Genomic DNA, 21,020 nt, shown 5'->3' with positions numbered 1-21,020 from the left:
CCACCATAAGGATGGCATGTGGTTTGAGTGAACTATCACAGTGTCCGTTAGATTGTCATGTAATCTGGTCCACACATTCATGTTCCCATTAGAATGAATCGTGGCAGCTTTGATGATCATTTTCATCATTTAGCACCACCATCAGGCCAAAACTGCACTTTGTCCAATACTTTGGTTTGTGACCAAATCCATGACATTCAGACATCCTCAGCTGTGCTCTGTTTAGTGCTAGTTATCAAATATTAGAATGCTAACATGTTACATTATGATTGTGACAACGGTAAATAGTAGACCTGCTTTTATTAGCATGCTAGCATTTAGCTGAAGACACAGCTATGACTGTAAATGCTTCAGTCTTGTTCTGTGTATTTTATGAATGATATTACACACTAAGACTCACCTAAGTAGTTTTTATGTGTTATGGAATTGGGACACAACTGTTTTGACTTATAATTACAAATGAATGTTTTGAATGAAATTTTGTGGGTGAATCCAACCTGCTGCAAACATCTTGAAGGTGTTGCAATAATCAACACTGTTTAATACATTAGTGTGACCAGCTGTGTTAAAGGTATAGTATAATACAGCAATCAGTCAGGAAACACCAGATGGTTAAGTGAGAAATAACTGAATTTACTGTAATTATTGATCAAAGGATTATATTCCTGTATTAAACTGGTGACAAACAGGACACGGGTGGGAAAACAAGGCACCACATTTAGTAGACGATGGTTTCTATCACCAACTGCCCCAGCTGACCTGCTTCTGCAGCTGACATCCATAAATTAAGAAAACAAGTCTGTGGAAAAGCCGAAATGGACACTTCTCATAGTACATACAGTACAAACCAATGAAGGACATTATGCTCAACAATCTTTTTATTTCTGTCTGTGTGGTGCCGTCTCTTTTCTTAAACTCTCCCTCAAACGTATACACACAAATATTTGGCACCACATTCTTCAGCACGATTAGAGTAAAAAACAGTCATTAAATTAACATACAACCGCGTCACTACGTCCTGCTTCATGATCTACAGGTAAAAGCAGGACCAGGGGACTGTACTGCACTGGAGAACGAGAAGTCTGCATACAGAATTTTAAGCTGTAAAACCATGTGCATTTTATTGACCAGCTATCAGGGACAAAAACTATATACATTGATATATATCCCCAACATCCCAACTGTCTAAATTTAATAGAGTTAAAAAAAAAAAGAAAAAAGAAAGAAATAAACACCTTTTTAAAAAATCCTGGTTCCATAGTTTGACTTTTTTCTCCCATGCTCCAGGGTCACTGTCCATGAAAAGGTCCACAGTTTCAACTCGTCCAGTCACACGCCAGTATATAGCGATAAGAAGTAGATATACAAAAGGAAAATGGGATAGATGAGAAGGGGCTTCTTCGTTTTAAATTCATCTCCGACGAGCAGCGAAGCAGCACTGTAAGCAGCCCAGAACACTCCGAACAGCTGGAAGATCAGAACAGACAACAACGACATTTAATCATCATTTCTGACGAGAAGAATCGCTTGGCTCAGCTCATTTTAAGCAGCGTGAAGGAGGTTGATGTTTTCAGGAAAGTTACATTGTGAGAGATCTGTATCTTGCTCTTGCCAAATGATGCTGTTTTTGAACAAATGACGGCCATCCTGGGAATCTGTATTTTCTGTGTATATCCTGTGGAGACACAGGAACTACTGTGTCATGTCATGTGCCACATGACTGTGAGTATGACCTGAGCTGATGTTTGGTGTAACCTATGGTCCCGACTGGGGTGAGGATGTTAGACTGGCATGCTGCCCATGACAGATTGGTGGTGATTGGAGTGCTGCCTTGGCTAGAATACAACAAAAAAGTTTTTTTTTTTCAACTCTCTTCTGCAAGCAGTTAGTGAAGCAGCAGGTGATGTGTTCTGAGTCTCATGCAGACCAGTGCGCAGACTCACCCAAGCTATTTACTCCAGTTAGTAACAGTGGTCCTCTGACCCTGCCAACAACTCTGTGTACCCAGGCCATCAAACTCAAGTGGGGTAAAAAGGTGCCAGTTCAGAAACTGTCCCCCAGCCATCCATCAGCAATTCATCTTTTATTCTTTACTCATTCAAACATTTGTATCTCTTTGGGTTTGGACTGACAAACCAACAAAAGTTATTTGATCATGTATTCACCATGTCACCAACTGACATTAAAAATGACAGAAAACAATATGTGTGGGTGTTTTGATGCATCACATATTATTGGCTACGATGTCTTTACACGTGAACATTTCATGGGCAGTGGGGTTAGATTCTGTTGTCAGACACATTATCCATCCATTTTAAGCTTTATTTTTACACAACATGAAAAATAAAAGACTGTTTATGAATGTGTGGCCTCTGACTCACTTTGATAAGTGTAGAAACCACCTCAAACCCTCCGATCACTAAGAGCAGAGGGGCTATAACGATGAGAGGAAGAAGGGAATATCCAATCACTCCAAGAACCTGGCCGAAGGACACCTGCTCGATAGAACAACAGGACTCCATCACAAAATGTTTCTTACGTTTGACAAGAACAAGTGAAGAGTCATGTCTGACTGTATTTTGACTGGCTGGAGAAGATGACTAGGTGTCAGCTGCACTTACCTCACCACCGAGAACCCGAGCCAGCAGGAAGATTGTTAGTGATCCAAATATCCAGATGGTGATGATCCAAGATACAACCTGTGGAATAAAAGCTGAGTTAAGTGAACAAACAAAACTGTGTGAAGTAACCACAATTTTCTGACATCCATACCATCATCTACATAATTAACCATACGTAGTAAGGAGCAGCTCCACAAATATATGTCTATAAATGAAGTCTGACATCTTTAAATTGAAGCTGCTGGTTTTGTATTTCTGTCAATTTAATGAAAGCACATAAACAGGCGTGTAAACAGGCAAATGCCCCTCAGACACTTCTAAACATTTTCCTCTGAAGGAACTGAACAAACGTAACATCATGTTTATCCATCAGCACAGTTCTGCCCTTATTTCCACACTTCTTCAAACGTTTTGGGGAAGAGTTCCTGGAACTACATTTGGGCATTGCTCAGGGGGTGACACTACTGGAAGTGCAAGTTCCAAGTACTTTCAGGGGCTGGTAGCAGAACTGTGAGAAGAACTTGTGACCTGGCGAGCAGATGTTTTGGAAAAAAAAAAGGACGATTGCAACAAATGTAACAACAGTTACCACCATTGTACAACTGCAGCAGGACGTCAAAAACTTCATTTACCATGAAAGAAAATGAATGACAATATCACCACTTCTGCCAACGCTGTCTGTCCCTTAACCATTTTCTTCAATTGCCTACCAAACAGCAGATAAAATTCAAAGCAGACCCTTTTATTAAAGCGGTTCTTTAAAATTCACGTTACATCTAGTTCAGTTCCTGCAGTGTAAACGGCAAACAGAGGGTGGAACAGTGTGGGAAACATGGGTGAATTCATGAAAACAGATGAAACAGTGGTGTTCATTGTGTCCTGGTTACCCTGAACTGTCCATAGATGGAGATCATGGAGAAGAGCAGCACCACGGCCAGAGGGCCCCAGAAGTCCGGGTTGTCTCTGACCACCTGCCGGTTGTAACCAAGCGATGGCATTGGCATCAACACACATCGAATCTTGTAATAGATGTCCTTCAGGTCAATGTCCAGCTCCTCCCTGCTCACACACACAACATTATAAAGACTGAGGCTTTGCATTCACGCTGACTAAGAAAGACAAGAGATGAAATCTGTAGCAACAAGTAGGGCTACATCAACATGGCGGATGTTGTTTTTACTGAAGTCAATCAATTGTCAAATTTACCTCTGTAACTATTATTGATGCCTGATTTAACACACCTGAGCACAAGACTCTCCGTGCTCATAGCGGAGCTCCTGATTTATGGTACAGAACAAATAACATTTATATAACAAATTCAGTAGTTAAGAACACTGATGAGTTTAGGAATATGAATATGTTTTCTTGAAAATCTTGAGATTAAAGCTACTTAGCTTGTAGGCATGTCTGCAGTATACTGGTGTAGACTGTGTACCTCAGAAATGCATGATCAATTAGAATGGGCTAGCTTTTAATGCACTAAGGCTGTTTCTGTTCGAGTGTAGACCTTTTGCAGCAGCCACTCATAGGACTGTGTGAACTATGGATGCAGCCACACAGCCGACTGGCTGGGAACAGATGATATATATTTTTTTAAATCATGCTTTTATTGAAAACAATTCCTGAGTTATGAGCTAAGAAAAGACACAACATGTACTCACAGAAGAGGTTTGCTCTCTTCACCGTCATCCTCCTCCACCTCCAGCAGCCAGCCGTAGCCTCGCTGCCTCAGGAAGGTGGTGGCATATGGGTCTTTACCACTCTCTGTGCCCATGCTTAGTTTAATGTCCGGGGCACTGATGGTGCCGCTGAGCTCTGTGGAGAACATGTTTGTTTGATCATAGACTGGTGTGGCACAGGAAATACATACAGTGGGGTGTGTGACACAGTGTGAATGTTTAACAGTTGCACAGACATCAAAAACCTGATGGACTACCACACAGCTTCAGCTCTTTCTCTGGAGGTTTCCCTGTGTTTGGTTATGCCAGGATCAAGCTACAAGATATTTTTGTCTTTGACGATGGTCACAGTGCCATAAACTTGTGACTGGCAAGACTACTTGTATGACCCTCACAGCACGTCTTATTCCTCTTATTCCTCGATCACGCACAAATTCAGATGTCATCGGGGAGGCGAGTGATGCAACTGTCAACGAAACTGACAGAAGCGCAGTGTGTGATGCTGGCGGAAAATAAAGAAAAGACAGTTGTGGATGCGCTTTTAACATTAAAAGCAAATGCAAGAGGCCCAAGTACGGCCCATTTGGTCATTATTTATACATCTTCTGGGTAGCATCCAGATAACAATCAGGATTAGACACCCATTTGTCTGTCACGATCGGCCATGACAAAATAGTTAGGGCTAAATTCATATAGTCTGATCCCGGCATTAAACGGCTCCAAACTGACAGGGGCATCGCACTGATTTACACATGAAGGTTGTTTTTTGTTTTTTAAAATCCATATCTTACAAATCCCTCAACTTTATGAAGACACAATATCAATTCCCTGGGATGCCTCTTAAATATTGCGTTTTCAGTAACTTGCCTCACTGAACATTTTAGTAGAAAAACATAAAGCTAAACTACAGCTGAAAGATGAATTAAATGCAGAATGGTTCAGCATGGGATGTTTGGTTGGGAACGCCCTGTGACCTGAACAATTACTGTTGAAATGGTCTTTTTACTTTACCGTTTTGACAGTGCACCAGTTCTTGTCTATCAGCTGGAGGATCCTCACATGACATTTAGAGTGCTTTCACAATGAACCTCTTTCGTTTGGTTCAAAACAAACTCACATCCATCCGCTCAGTTTGTGCAGTTCACTTGCGCTGGTATGTAAGCTGACAAGCAAGCCCGGGTGTGGACCAAACAACTGAACCGAGACCGCTTGAAAAGGTGGATCTCTTTCTGCATTCAATTGGCCTCTGGTGTGGTTTGTTTGTGGTGTGAAAGCAAGGAACCAAACACAGGATTTTATGATAATGAAGCGATCTCATTTGGGATTAATTGACTTGTAAAATCAATTTACATATTTATGCAAATCATTTGGCAACCATGGAAACATGTTTGCATGTCAGTACGGCTATTTTCCTTGATTATTAGGTCAAAAGCTGTTCAACCTGCTGTGCTTGTATCCTAGATCATGCACTTCATCAGTTCATTAAGTCCAATGTGTGACCGTGATCCCACAGTAATAATCATTACTGTACCGTCTCTAGCTGTTTGTCTTTATTCATGCAGTCTAATAATACTAATAACACTTATAATTAGCTATTTATTCATGAGCTCTTTGTGACACCAAATAACCTAAATATAACATTAGAAGCATTAAAGAGCTGCATAGACTTCAGTCAGTAAGTGCTTGAGCCCGGCTACCATGTGCCTTCACATGTGTATTGTAGTCAATCCATTGTGCTGTTTAAATGAACACTGAAATGAATATTCAGAAATTATCAACAGGTCAAAGTCTGCATTACTGACATGTGCTATCTATTTCTGTTACTTATTTTTTCTAATTAACAATATGCCAATATTTAAATTCCTCAACTGTTACAATAAGAACTACGGCCAATGAGCCACTGTTGAATATTTATATTTTTCAAAAGGAATGACTGCAGTTTTCCCTGCTGTACCTAAAATAGACCTCAAAACCAAGGTAAATCCTGAACCCTGATTTCTGTGTACTATTTCACACCTGTGTGTTCTATACATATTATAGCAAACGCAACAGTCCTAATTGACTGTATTCCCAGATTTTTTAATATTATTCTATGTTGTATTTTATCTAGTCATCTTTAGTTATTGCGTATAAATTGGCCTAGTAATTGTGCTCGTTTCTCACCTACCTCATTTGTTTTCGTAATTCATGTGAAGCAGCTGCTTTAACACTGTAATTTCCATTTGGGATTATCAAAATACTCTAAACTAAAAACGTGTCTTTTAACATGTTTACAGAATTCTTGGTATTTCTATCTTAATTAAAGCACCTAGCTGCTCATGTTTTTATGATATGTGTATTAATGTTTCTTCTTGGCTACTATCGTCTTCCATATTACACAAGGTGGTGGAAGGTTTGTGAGTGACCACTGTAAACAAGAGTGTGGGTCATATTTTGGGCAAGATCGCTTACCATTGAGCTCCGCCTTAAAGCTAAATGACTAGAGGAACAAACCTTTAAGTTCTTACTTTAATGGCCTCGCAACCTAAACAATAAGCAAGATTTAGCCTCCGGTTTTTCAATAATCTTTGTTAGCCACATTAGTGAGCGACACGTATCAGTGCTGCACTTAACGTTGTTCAACTGGCGAGCGATATCTTGCTCTTTAATAATGGACGGAAACGTTAATATTAGCAATTCCGAATAGCACCGTGTCGGTCCACACATCAGAACTATTGCAGACTGGATGCATTTGTACCTGAGTGACTGTGCTACATTATGACAAAGAAAACAAGACACGTAAACAGTGTTTGGCTCTTTTCAGGCCTGCTAGCCGTGGAGCTGCGCTGGCGTTAGCCTACCTTCAGCCTCTGTCGAGGAGACGAATGTGAAATCTCCGTTATTAGGAGAGAACTGCATGGTTGATCCTATGTTACTACCGCACGTTTCAGGTACAAAGAAATAACATTTACATAAACGGTCGGTGAAATCAGCCGGGAAGCCTTGATAACGCTGTCATTGATCACAGCTCAGCAGTGAAGTTAAACTATCGCATTTTGTTTTCGTTCCGCCTGTCACTCCTGGAAAGCAGGAAGTGCAGAGGAAGCTGGGAAATGAGACACGTCGTAAGATGCGTTCATGTTACGTCGTGAGGCTGGGACATTGGAGCAGCTGAGAGAAATCAAACCTACAAATTTTTGTATTATTAGTGATTTTTCATAGCATGACACCATTGTCTGAATTTTGCAGGGTATTTTTTGTTGAGAAATTGTGAAAGAAACAACACTATGCTTTCATAGCTGAGCCAAGGCGAGATGGTCTTTCAACAAATCTTATTGGGATACATTCAAAGAAAGTAATGAAATGTAAAATGTTGTTGTTAAGCAAGATGTTGATTAGTTAAATTGTTCTGTTTTTGGCACAGTTTGGGCGTTGTGAGACAGTCAAGTCAAAGGACGACAGTTAAAAGAAAATGGTACCTTGGTGGACAAAACAGTGTGAAAACACACAGTTCTGCGGTGTTCAAAAGACTCATCATTTCACATTTAAGAGCAAAAGTAAGGAAAACAGTTCAAATACAGGGGGGCTCTTGGAGGAAATGTTGTCATTTGGTTGAAAGAGAGACAGAATTCATAACATATGTAAAATGATAATAGGGATGAATGGGATGAAATGAGAATGTGGATATCCAATCTTAGTTAATGATTAAGCTATAGCTGAAACAGATGAAGAGAAAGCAGAGACACCTGCAGACATTTGCTAAATTTAAATGGGAGGGATGAAGAGGGAGAGAAGCTAAAATAGCTGAGAATGAAGACAGATTATTGCAACATGAAGATACAAAATATTTTTTTAAATATGCCATTCACAGTACTTAACCATACAAAAAATGGCGTCTTCTCCAGGTAAAGACCAAATTTATAATGTGATGATAAATCATACTTGAACTGTGTAATGAAGTGTGGGCGAGTTGGCACAGAACTGGAAAGAACCTGCGGCAGTACCAATCTGCAAACCAGGCAAAGATTGCAGTAATGCAGGAAATTCCAACCAGTTGCTTTAACATACCATATCTGTTAATCAATATGAACAAAAATGATGTATGACAACAAGCTTGTAACATATTATATAGAAATGAAAGTACATGTATCAAAATATTGGAAGTGATTCAGGAGAGGTGGAAATACAAGGGATCAAAGTCATCATCCAAACAATCATATCAAAACACAGCAAAACTTGCTCCATATTTCCAATTCTGCTCCTGTGTGCCTTTCTATTTTACTGACACAGTTTCACAATTCACACACAATAAATCAATGCAGTCTGTAGGACCTAAACCTCCCATATCAATATTTTATGCTTTACTTGTGGAACAACCAGATTGTCTTTATGATGAATTAAACTGGTCTTGTGGAGTAGTGAGACACTGCCCCCTCAACAACTCAAAAAACTTTATACTTATTATTATAATAAGCTGAATGAACATTAGAAATAAACAGAATTCAGTCTAATTTTAATTTAATCTTCATAATTTAATCCATCATCGAGAAATCGTGAACACATGAGATCAGCTGCAGCCCTTCTCTGTAGGCCGGCGGAACTCAGTACATACACCGGCGTGTCGCGTTTCACAAAGAGGCGAGGGCGGGGAAAGTACTGTGCGTGTGGCACATAAGAGAACAGGGGTGTGTGGATGAGTCGCAATCCGCTGATGATAAGACAGTGGCAGCTAGTGTGGGAGATGCTTGGATGATAGCTACTGTTTAGACCGAGTTGTGCTGAAGTAAACAAGAAACTGGCTGTTAGCACAGCAACAATGTAAACATGGCAACGTGGTGTAGCGGCCAGGTCTTCGAGCACACTCCTCTTCCTTCCGTTAACCCCGCCCTTTCCGTCCATCTGACCAATCGCAGTAGCCCATACTGAACGACTTCTTTTGCCGCTAAAACTAAACTCGCTCTATGCCAACTGATATATAACATCAAGAAGACGAAGAAAGTGGCTCCAGCTTCTGCTCCCTGTATGTGTGGATAAAAGTTACATTGAAGAAAAGAGTAAGTTTGAATTCGGTATTCACTGAATTTAACATTATATTAGCTTTGTGCGTTTTCTTGGTCCGTATGTTACCTTCATGGGCATCGGTTGCGTTTACGTTTTGACCTTTTACGCGAGCGAAGAGAGAGTCCACTTTGTTCAGTTTCTATGTGAACGTTTCCTCGTTAGATAAAAGATACAATATCAGCAATAAATGTAAGAACAAGCAATTGTGCACTGCAGTCAAAATAAACGGCAATATCAGGTTTAACGGGCACTTCTAGATGTAACTTTTGAATGTTGACCTATTCACAAACACACACAGGTCTCACAACAAGGTTTAGGCTTTGTGCTAAACTCGACACACAGGTCTTCAGGTGACTGAAATGTCACCTGGAAAATGTGTTTTTTGTGAGCAGGCTTGAGTTTTAGATGGCTGGAAATAGCGGCAGCGACCGATAATCTCTTACTTAATGAAAACAGGACGTTGATAAATTGGATGTTGTCCACTTGAAAGTGCGACTCGTTAGATCTAAATAATTGGAGCTTAAGTGTTGCACTCAACTAGGCTAACGAAGCATTTTTCCGTTTCACCACAAGAACGTTACCCATAGCAACTTCAGTGTCCAGATTTCTTGATTTAATTTGATGCAAAATATGACAAGATTTTCCATCTGAGAGCTGCATCCTCATTCACAGTGGTTCTCAGCAGGGCTGCCCAACCTCATCAGGTCAAGCTATTTGTGAAACCTGGTCTTTGACAGGGAATCTGCTGGCTACACAGTATGTGGCCACTTCACCTCTAGTTGAAGTCAGTAAGATAAAATGAGAAGAAAGATGAAATTACAACTATTTGCAGTCAGTTAGAGGAAGCCGTTAGGGGGCCTAGGGGCTACGGTGACCAGGAACTTGGACCCGGACCTTTCTTACATCCTTTTTCATCTCTCTCCTTACTTCTTATCTGTCCACTGTCAGATAAATAAATAATAAAAAAGAGAGAAAGCCATAAGATAACATCACCTCTGTCTGTCTGAGATTCCCTGGCAGCGCCACAGCGGAGACGCCGGACAGCAAAGGCTTTGTCACCATGTGCCTTTCTGATTCACTTTCTTCTCTCACCTGATGTTTTGTCTGATTTTTGTGGGCTTTTGTGAGCTTTCTGAGTGGCAGATGTACCTTTCTCCGTTGAAAGCACGACCAGCTGTTTTTATCTGCATTTTTCTGATTCCTTTATAGTTTTGGAATCAGCGTGGCTCAAATCGGCAGCTGAAAATGGGGATCTCTGGACTGCTGCAGTTCATCAAAGACGCAGCAGAGCCCATCAGCGTGAAAAAATACAAAGGCCAAACCGTGGCTGTGGACACGTACTGTTGGCTGCATAAAGGAGCGTTTTCATGTGCTGAGAAGCTCGCTAAAGGAGAGCCAACTGATCAGTAAGCATTTTAATTTTTCTAGCTGAGTGGAAACAAAAATGGTGCGAAATACTGCATGATGCTTTTTACTTTGTAATCTTGAGAGCTGAATGTCCAGAACTGATACTGGCTTTTTAATTTGTCCAATCCAGGTATGTGTGGTACTGCATGAAATTTGTGGACATGCTGTTGAGCTTCAGAGTCAAACCAATTCTGGTGTTTGATGGACGCAATCTGCCTTCAAAAAAAGAAGTGGAAAAAGCTCGCAGAGAGTGAGTATTTAACTTGCATGTGTATGGATGCGCAACATATACATTTCCTGGACAGCCTGTCATCTACGACCTCACAAGTCCTAAAATACTTTTGAATTCTAGCCTCGAATAGAATTCATGAAGTTATTTTGGCAGGTTAAGTCATTTCTACAGTTTCTGTGAATTTTAAGTTTGTCCTTAAATCATTTTCCACCCAGAAGCGCAATCTGCACCTCCATCAGCTGCTGGAAACTGAAACTGTAAATGCGTATCACAGTGACCACCAAAGCACTGATCACAGAGCTGATAAATGGTTGCACATTTCATTTAACACAAACACAAACAAAAGTGAGCTGTACAGGCTTGACCCAAACTGAGCTCCAGACCCAGTCCTTTGGCAGCGTTGGCTTTTCTGACAGGCTGTTCCATGAACACTGTGGTTGTCACTGTCCCTTGTCCACTCTCAAAACAAACCCTGCACTGCCGCTGCTGAAACCAAGCAATCCTGGCTGCGTCTATCGTTATTCCAAGCACCAGAGGCCCAGAAAGGAGCAGCAGCAGGCCGGGTGGGAGGGACTGCGACAGCCGAAGCTCATAATCCACTATATCAGCACTGCCGCTTGCGGTCTGCGGTCAGACACAACCAGAGCTACACGTAATTCTGCCTCTATGCTTGACTCAAACTGTGAAATTATAGTCCTTCAGAACAAACTTTTCCAATACTCAGAACTCTGCTCAACAGTAAATACATCAAGTTCAGCTCCCCATTTTGCAAGCTACTGTAACTGTCATATTTTGTGGGACCTGCGATACCCAAAATTGACTTGGGAGAAGGAGATATAACAGATGGGAATTGCACCATCATTCAAACAGAAACAAACTCCACAGAAAATACTGTACAAAGAAAGAAATGCCATAGAATGGAACTGTGTTAGAGTTTCTGTGAAGCACTGATGGCCTGTGCCAAATAGTGTTTTTCATACCTGGTAACAAGCACACTCAGACAAAGCTCGCTTTGTCTGAAGAACTGCATTCCGAAACATTAACAGTGCAACATTGTCTGTGTGTGACAGTGCAGAGAGGAATGTACAGACCTGCAGATGAGTGAGGAAAAAAACCCTACAGAAACAAATGCTTGAACATTAAGTACTAAAAAAATGTCCAAAACCTTATTGTTATCCTGAGCAAAGAAGCTGAGCTGAGCTGAGCTGTGTCTGTGGCTGTTCGACTTCTACTACGACTCTCTCTTTGCTGCCACAGCATTGCTACCTCCGACTGGGACTTACACACCATTAACAAAAACATCTCAGTCTTCTTACATAACCTTCAGTTTTAATTCTCATTTTGTTTAATATCTGACTCTGACTTTTATTCTGCCAACCGTCATCAGTAATTCTGAAGTGTTCCATTATTTAATTCTGTTTCATTCATGTGTCTCTCAGCCGCAGAGAGGCCAACCTTCAGAAAGGCCGACAGCTGCTACGTGAGGGCAAAGTGTCTGAGGCCAGAGACTGTTTTACCCGCTGTGTGAACATCACCCCAGCCATGGCTCATAACCTTATCAAGGTGAAGACTTCATCGTACACAGAACGACATAGCAATGCATTTGGCCATTTGAACCCTACAGATGCATGTGTTGCCCTCTCTCTCTTTTTCTCTGTTACTTCATTTTATTGTTTGTGGTTACATCCAGCAATCTTGAATGTTGTTTTTCTTGTTTTTTTGAACCAGGCTGCGAGGGCAAGAGGGGTGGACTGTGTTGTGGCTCCATATGAAGCTGATGCTCAGTTAGCTTACCTCACTAAATCTGGTTTGGCCCAGGCTGTCATCACAGAAGACTCTGACCTGCTGGCATTTGGCTGCAAAAAGGTATCACATACTAAACGCAGTGGCTGCATTTCCAGCTGCAGACATATATGCAGAGAGGAAACCTGGTGGTTGTGTGGAGAGGGGAGATGTTTTTTAACAAAAGCAAACATAGGCCTTTAGGAATGGTCACATGAACTACTACTGATACATAGCCACCAGCTCAGTAATCAATTGTGTTTCACGATCATCCAGGTCATCCTCAAAATGGACAAACAGGGCAACGGCCTGGAGATAGATCAAAATAACCTTGGCCGCTGCCGCTCTCTGGGGAACGTTTTCACAGAGGAGAAGTTTCGCTACATGTGCATCCTCTCTGGCTGCGATTATCTGGCCTCCCTGCATGGTATCGGCCTGGGCAAGGCCTGCAAGCTGCTGCGGCTGGCCAAAGACCCTGATATTCTAAAGGTATTTTCATTTACGGTAATATGAATAGGCATAAAGTGTAACAGCATATATTGTAGGACACAATTTTGAATAATGGTTAAGTGTTGTCTACATAATTGCTGGTGCATTTTCATAAAATATTCAGCAAATGTATAGAGAAAGTGTTGCAGCAGTGGTACAGTGACAAACTGTTTATTGCTGTCAGGTGATCAGAAAGATGGGCCAGTACCTGAAGATGAATCTAGTCGTCCCTGAACAGTACATCGAAGGATTCATCAGAGCCAATAACACCTTTCTCTACCAGCTGGTGTTTGATCCTATCAGGAGGAGGGTTGTGCCCCTCAATCCCTACCCAGAGGACATGGACCAGACCACCCTCAGCTACGCTGGACTGTATCCTCCTGTCCTTAATCACACCTGACCAAGTGTCATCTTTGTCAATAATGAAAATGATTTAGTCCCACTCTTGATTTTGTTTGATTCAGAATGGAAGATTGGACCTTCTTCTCCATCACTTACATAGTATTTAATCCTTGATGTTGAATCCAGTAATCCAGGAGATGACAAAGGCTTGCAGATGGCCATGGGAAACCTTGACATCAACACCATGGAGAGGATAGATGACTTTAACCCAGACAAACCTATTCCACAGGTATCAGATCAAAAAGGCTGAAAGGATTCCAGATGATCAGAATGAAGGACCATATTTAATTTAGAACAACTTTGCGAATGTCTTTTCAGCCCTCTAAACCCCGTAGTCACAGCTGGAACGACTCACCAGCTCAAACTGGGCCCAGTATTTGGAGCAGAGGCTACAAGCCAGCATCTGCTGCCTCTCTCTGCTCTGCTGCCTCCCCAGACAGGCCTCCCTCCACCAGGGGGAAGGAGAGAGTCATCGGCCTGGACGGCCTGAGGCTGCCCTGCAGAGAGCTGCAGGTGAAGCGACCACGAGAAGGTAAGCTGTTAACATGTAGTGTGGACGCTGTGCTTTTCAGTCCATCGAGATTTGGCTGTTTTCTCTCCACCATCTTTCTTTTTATTTTAGTTCATGTCACTTAATGTTAGTTCTTCTTTTTCTAGCATCCTTCTGTTCTTTGCTTTCACTTCAACACACACTTTAACTTCAACACTCATTTAATGTGAAATGGGGGGGGTAGTTACTGACTTGAACATTCACACTATCACCATCCCCAACCTGGATGAGTAACTAGTAGAAATTACTATTTAGTGTATTATTATACCAGTAAATACTTAGTATAGAGTATAATGTTAGTATAATATTAATGTATTAATTATATGATGTTTCATATCTTAGTATACTGTGTCGCCTAACACGAATGGAGTGCCATGCAACACTCTGGGCACCCCTGGTTAACATTTCTGTTACTGTGAATAGCTAAGAGAGTCAAAGATGACCTGATTTCCAAAAGTCATAAAGTTAAAGATGACGCATTTCTTTAACATTTTAAACAAGATTACTTTTTTATTTCTGTCTTTTACAGTTTCAAATTAAGAAAAAAGAAAAAGGGCCCAAAGCAAAAGCCTTTGCACCTTGCATAATCAGTACTTTGTAACACGCCCTTTGGCGAGTATCACAGCTTGTTTTTTTTGTAGCGCTTAAATGTAACTGTAGCATTTGTGCAAATAGACGGGCAGACCATGAAACAACGTTCAGACCTGGGTCTGTGGCTCAGGGCCTGATAAAGCTGAGCCAGTGTTTCCCAGATGAGTGGACTCTCCTCAGTAAACTGCCTTGCCATTCTGTGAATACATTTTCAAAGTGGTCAAAAAGACCCCCCCCCCCCCCCCCCCCCCCCCCACCCCCCACCCCTTTTACTGTAACCATTCAGTATGATGATGCATGAGCCCTAAACTGTCTAGAAGGGAAACCGTACGAGTCACCTTTCACAGATCAAGCCAGGGTTTGTTTTGGTGCCATGCTTTGGCAAAAGTAGATATGATCACAGAAATGAACAAACAAACTCGATTTAAACTGAGCTGCAGTTTTTGTTCGTGCTGAGAAAATTAAAATGAAATGTAGCTCATTATGGATTCACCCAACTCAGGGCTTTTTATCAATGCTGTTCTCTTTTTTCTGGGTAGGTTAAGCAGAAAGGAACAAAAAAGTAAAAGCTGCCTATTATGACATCTGGAGTCTACTTGTCTTTTGTCTCCCGTAGACTCCACTATATCAGACCAGGACGTGCTGCAGCAGTACTCAGCCTCCAGTCAGAAGCGACCGAGATCAGATCAACAGCTGGACAAGCCAGTATTAACCACGCAGTCCTGGCCACGCAACCGCTTTGCCACCCTGCTGCAGAGGAGGACCCAGGAGGATGAGGAGAACGGCCAAGCCACATTCAGCAGGTGACATCACAGGGACTCATCATCAGCCAATCATCATCTTCTTCTTAGACTGATTCTTTGGGTCCCATTTGGACCTCGTGTGTGTGGAAGTTTTGGTCTCACTCTGTGTGACTGTATGTATTCTGAACATCAGCTGTAACCACAGTTGCTATAATATCACACTGAAACCATGTTAACACAGTAATACAGGGTAAGCTAGCTAGGCTAGCCAGGCAAATTTCCAAACAGGCTAATTACTGAAGCAAGTCTTTACCGACAGTATTGCAGTACAAGAAATACACTTAACACCAACCAGACAGTGCAACATTATAAAATCCAGAGAGAATCATGTTATCCTGCTACATGAACCTTCGTGGTTCGTCAGTGGCTTCTTCACCAATAAGAGCACAGCTGGGGCCGCGTTCATAAAGCTTTCTACTACAAAGAATATGACATTTTCTTAGAATTTCCCCTTACAGTTGAGACCAGATCCCGTTAAAGATAAAAGTTATTCACAAAGCTTCTTGGCCCTCGAGAGAGCTCCTAAGGTGAAAAACCAGAGCAGGGAGGAGGGCTTTAAAGAGGCTTAAGAGTTTCTAAAGCAGAGGAGAAAATGGCAGTAAATGAGAGACATTGAATGACAATGAGTTAATGAAGCGCCACACATTAGATGGTGTAGGGATAATGTTTGTGGTCAGTCTCATTTGAGATGCTCTCACATCTCCCACCCAACGTCACATGACAAAGCTAGGGCTCACGGAAACTGATGAAAGCTTTTTCCCCTATCAATAGATCAAACAGATTAAGTACTAAAATAACCAGCATGGTAAATGAACATAACCACTATCAGCACGTGATTAAAGTTTAAACAAGAGGATGTAGTGGCTGCTCGTGATGAATCCTCCACTGAAAAAAGTGGTCCAACACAAGTTGTTTCCCCCTGCTTCCTTTCTTTATGCTAAGCTAGGATAACCACGCCCTGACTCCTGCAGCCTTGGCATGCAGTAAGGTAAAGATAAAGGAATGATCCTGATGCTCTTGTGTTTATTTGCTCATGTAGATTCTTCAGCGGTTCAAGTTCAGTATCCAGTCTGAGCACTAACGAGTCTGTTCAGGAGGATTTACCTCAGCATGTGGAGACCAGAGCTGAGAGTCCCGCTCAGGACAACTCTCCCTTCGCCCAGTCCAATGACAGCGATGGTCCCGACGCGCCGTCAATGGACACCCCCAGCCCGCCTCCATCACCAAACACCACATCTCCCAGCTCAACCAGTGAGGGCCTCAGACTGTTTTGCTGGTCAGGCAGCTCCACCTCGACTGAACGAACGAGAAAGGCCACCGCAGGCCTGGCTGTCCTGCAGCAGTTTCAGTATAAGAAGGAGACTTCTTCCTCTTCCATTAAGACTCAAAGATCCCCCAGAGACACGTCACCCCCATGTCCATCCTCCACTGGCAGAAACCCACAGGACATGGATGACCTTCCAGACTCCCCTCCGTCCCAGGACAGTGCCTACTTCTCCCAGTCCCAGCCTTACCTCACTTCCTGCCAGAAAGAGGAACTCCCCACCTACAGCTTCCCCTCCTCCTACCAGGAGGATGCTGCATCTGTACGTTCATATGAATCTCCACTGCATTTCTAAATGTCTGAACATCCCTTGTGGTTGGGTCAGCCTTCACACGTACATCATCGTCAGAGTTTGGCGGATAATGCGTGGGTGTGCTGACAGCTATTTTGGTCGCATGGCTATGTGTTCTTATGTGTGTCTTTCTTGTGCTTCCTCAGGAAATGAATTCATGCAAAGATTCAGAGCCAGAGCAGAGTCCCACACACTCAACCGAAGCAGATAAGAAAAACGGCGTGCTGAGGTCTAAGGTGGGTTTGTGCCTCAGTTCCATCCAGCATTTGCAGATTAATGATTAAATCTTAGTGCACAGAAGAATTAACACTTTGCAGACTTCCCAGAGTTTCTGTACCATTAGACCGAGGAGGATGGTTGTGACAGCCTGCCTTACAGAGCGGCAATCCCCTGATGAATTTCATTAGAATGCGATTGTCTTCCTGACAGCAAGGATATATGCTGGTAATGAGTTCTTTCAACCCCGACAAACAAATAAACTATAAAATATTACCATCCAACACATAAACTATTTAATGTCCTTTTCTTTACTGTCAACCATGTAACTAAAGATCCTAGAAGTCTGCCCATGAGTAGTCATTATTACATTATAACATGAGTACTCAGTATTCGTGGGTTGGATCACAACCATCTTCAAAATCTGCCTTCTTTTTGGTCCTAACTACACTCCTGAACAGTTTTGTGACTGCATCTCGCACTGTTGTGATGCTGTCATTGTCACGCTGATAAAATGTCCACAGACACACCTGGCAACACCTGGCACAGTACTCTGTGCTAGTTCCTGCTACAATAGGTGTCTCCAAGACCACATTTCACACACACAGACGCACAAGATGAAAACAACTCCAGCCATGCTGGTAAAAATGACTTAGCTGTACATGTGTTAAATCAGAAAGAAACTACATACTCCATGAAAGATTTTGTTTTGGCATTTTTACTTGATAGTGGACAGTCTAGAGGCAGACAGGAGACAAGAGAAGAGTGAAGCACATGACTGGGATCGTACTGAAGACACTGTGGTCATGTAGCATGCGTCTTAACCATTTGTCTATTAGGATGCTCCAATAAATGAGCTCCACTGCCAGTACGTATCTACATTACAGATGAATGTGCTCTAAAAAAAAGGCTTGGGGCCATATTCACAAACATCCACTCAGAGAGCTCAGCTTTCATCAATGTCCGTCAGTAGGAGCGTCATCGTGTGACGTTGGGTGGAAGATGTGAGCGATCGACTCAAGGACCACGAAGCTTTGTGAATAACTTTTATTTTAACAGGATCTAGTCTCAAATGTAAGGGGATATTCTTAGAAAATGTCATAATTCTAACAATTTCTTAGAATTTTGTCAGTAAGAGCAACTCTTTGCACTAGGAATCTTTATGACCACGGTCCCTGGAGTGTAAAGCTTGCAGGGCCCTGAGTGAGACACTGGTGACAGAACCAGCGGACAAATTAGTTAGAACGACAGTGGACCGATGGAGCTGGAATACGACACAGCCAACGCCGTCGATATCCGTCTGTTATGGGCTACAGCTATTTCACGGTTCAACGGTTTTGCATCTCCGCCTATAGTGCAAGTTTCCAGATTCATTCATTCCAGTCTTTATGCTTAGCAGGGATAACCATGTACTGACTCCAGCTATGTACTCTGTACCAGTCTGCACTTAACACGGATGTGGGATTGGTATTCATTTTCTGATCTCACATTTTCTTTTTTTTTTTAATTCAATTCACAACTTAGAAATGATAATGAGGATTAAGACGTTTTCCATAGCCGTGAAACATTTGAGCTCACCTCCCTCTGTGTTCTAATCCTGTTTCCTGTACATGGTCTTTCTTCCTCTAGGTTTCAGGTCTGTCAAAGCCAAACTCCAGCAGCGCGGGTCAAGCAGCAAAGGTGCGAGCGTTGGGTCCAGCCAGGGCCAGCGGACTGAGGAAAAAGTCGATGAGTTCGGGGAAGAAAATCCCCTCCCCCAACAACGAGAACAAACCTGGTGTCCAGGCCACCATCAGCAGCCTCTGGAAGAACTTCAGCTTCAAAAAGTAAAAGAGAAATACTCAAGTGTGTACTCTGTACACAGTAGAATATTTGAATATCAGTCACATAGAATTTATAAATCACCTTTGATGGCTGACTGCATGTACACATGAATGACCTGAGAATAATGTCTTGCTATATCTATTCATGGCAGCTTTCACATATCCAGCATATTGGCTAAGTATATTCAACTAAATCAGTATCTAGTTACTATATTCAGTGGCACACATACATACACACACACCTGCTCGAATATATAATATATCAGCAGTCACAGGTTGTTGTCCTGATGAAAATTTTGACATATCGCCCAACCCTAGTATAGACAGTATGTCTATAATGTTGAAACAGGTTTGGGCTTCCTGCGTGGTCAGTACTAAGTAACACCCACAGCTTGTAAAGGCTTTTTGTAGCTGAGAGTCTTTCAATTCTTGTTTGGGGGATCTTGAGGCAGTCCACTGTGGATTTTGAGGTGTGTTAAGGATCATTATCCTATTACAGAAGCCATCCACTTCTCATCTTTAGCATTTCTCAGACAGAGATGTTTCCTTCTAGAATTTGCTGGTATTTAATTGAATCAATTTTTCCCTCTACCAGTGAAATGTTCCTACAGAGCCCAAAGCCATGATCGAGCCACCCCTGTGCTTGACAGCTGGAGAGGTGTAGCACCCTTTGCTCACTGTGATCATAAAGTTCTATTTTAACTTCATCAGTCCATAGAACTTGTTTCCAAAATGCTTCAGGCTTGTTTAGATGTCCCTTTGCAAACCTCTGATGCTGAATTTTGTGGTGAGGACACAGGAAAGATTTTCTTCTGATGACTCTTCCATGATGGTCATATTTGTGGGGGTGTCGCTGCACAGTCAACAGTAGCACCAACACCACGTCAGAGTCTGCTTCATCTCCCTGAAGGTCTTTTGCAGTCAAACAGGGGTTGATTTGTCTTTCTGGAGCTCCACCAATCCTTCAATGCAGTTCTCTCACCCAAACTTTTGTTTCGGCCCTTTTCCTTTTTTGATATTTTGAAACCACAGAAGTTGCAAATGAGGAATTGATCTCGCTTAAAATATTGAACAGAAATGTCATGTTTAACTTTGACCTTTTGGAAATTTTACTTGCTTGGCTATTCACACTAACAGGAATTTTGACCAAACAGCGATTTAAGTGATGGAACTATCTCCTGAAAACTGTATAGACTGGTCTGAGGTCTGTGTGAGGTGGCACATTCTCATCGCACATTCTTCTATAAATACCAGTTTCTGTGTGGAAAAGACATAAGGGGTTTTTGTCTGTACACATAGTTCATCCATCTGACCCCAGGTCTCTCATTTCTGTTCTCGACCGCCACTGAAGCTCCTGCAAAGGCCCCACGACTGTTTAACTGTTCTGTCTTACAGTCAGTGTGCATTAATCTTAGTTGAAATACATCACTGATGAAATCGTTTCGAACTCAAAGTAAGGATGAGGTCTTAAAATGTATGGAAAGTGTTCAGGATTCCTGCGTGCACCCTGTTGTCATGGAGCACCTGTAAAACCAGCTCGTGTGTTTTGCAGAGATGCCCAGAAGATGTCTCTCCATAAGGATGGAGAGCCCATGTCTCCAGTCAAAGACGACCTGCTGGCCAGCTCATCGCGAACGGACATGAACTTAATCACCAGCTTCTGATCGATGCTTTGAATGTTCCACAAGTGCTGTGCACACTGTGTGGGAGTGAAGCTTTTAAACATACCATGTATGTCAATGATTTCTCATCAACCTGTGATTCTTAGT

The 21,020-nt window shown here is 42.1% G+C and overlaps 2 protein-coding genes across 2 annotated transcripts; one reads left to right on the top strand and one right to left on the bottom strand.

Annotated features, from left to right (window-relative positions):
* Positions 1-524: 524 nt before the first annotated feature.
* On the bottom strand, positions 525-7,354 carry yipf4 (Yip1 domain family, member 4). Its single transcript, XM_041947385.1, has 6 exons — positions 7,141-7,354; positions 4,283-4,436; positions 3,509-3,680; positions 2,622-2,699; positions 2,382-2,495; positions 525-1,467 (listed from the first exon to the last, which is right to left on the bottom strand). The coding sequence occupies exons 1-6, from the start codon at positions 7,196-7,198 to the stop codon at positions 1,330-1,332; spliced, it is 714 nt and encodes a 237-aa protein (XP_041803319.1). The 5' UTR covers positions 7,199-7,354; the 3' UTR covers positions 525-1,329.
* A 1,840-nt stretch (positions 7,355-9,194) lies between these two features.
* Positions 9,195-21,020, top strand: exo1 (exonuclease 1). The gene is made up of 14 exons (XM_041947793.1): positions 9,195-9,333; positions 10,550-10,746; positions 10,878-10,997; positions 12,419-12,542; positions 12,708-12,845; positions 13,038-13,250; positions 13,435-13,622; positions 13,779-13,881; positions 13,971-14,184; positions 15,410-15,596; positions 16,636-17,182; positions 17,359-17,448; positions 19,058-19,254; positions 20,804-21,020. Exons 2-14 carry the CDS (start codon positions 10,586-10,588, stop codon positions 20,913-20,915), a joined length of 2,394 nt encoding a protein of 797 aa, XP_041803727.1. The 5' UTR covers positions 9,195-9,333; positions 10,550-10,585; the 3' UTR covers positions 20,916-21,020.

This window comes from Chelmon rostratus, chromosome 11 (genome assembly GCF_017976325.1).
Source record: "Chelmon rostratus isolate fCheRos1 chromosome 11, fCheRos1.pri, whole genome shotgun sequence".
NCBI lineage: Eukaryota > Metazoa > Chordata > Actinopteri > Chaetodontiformes > Chaetodontidae > Chelmon > Chelmon rostratus.
Note: the sequence above shows the minus strand (reverse complement) of the source record. Positions and strands in the feature narration are given on the sequence as shown.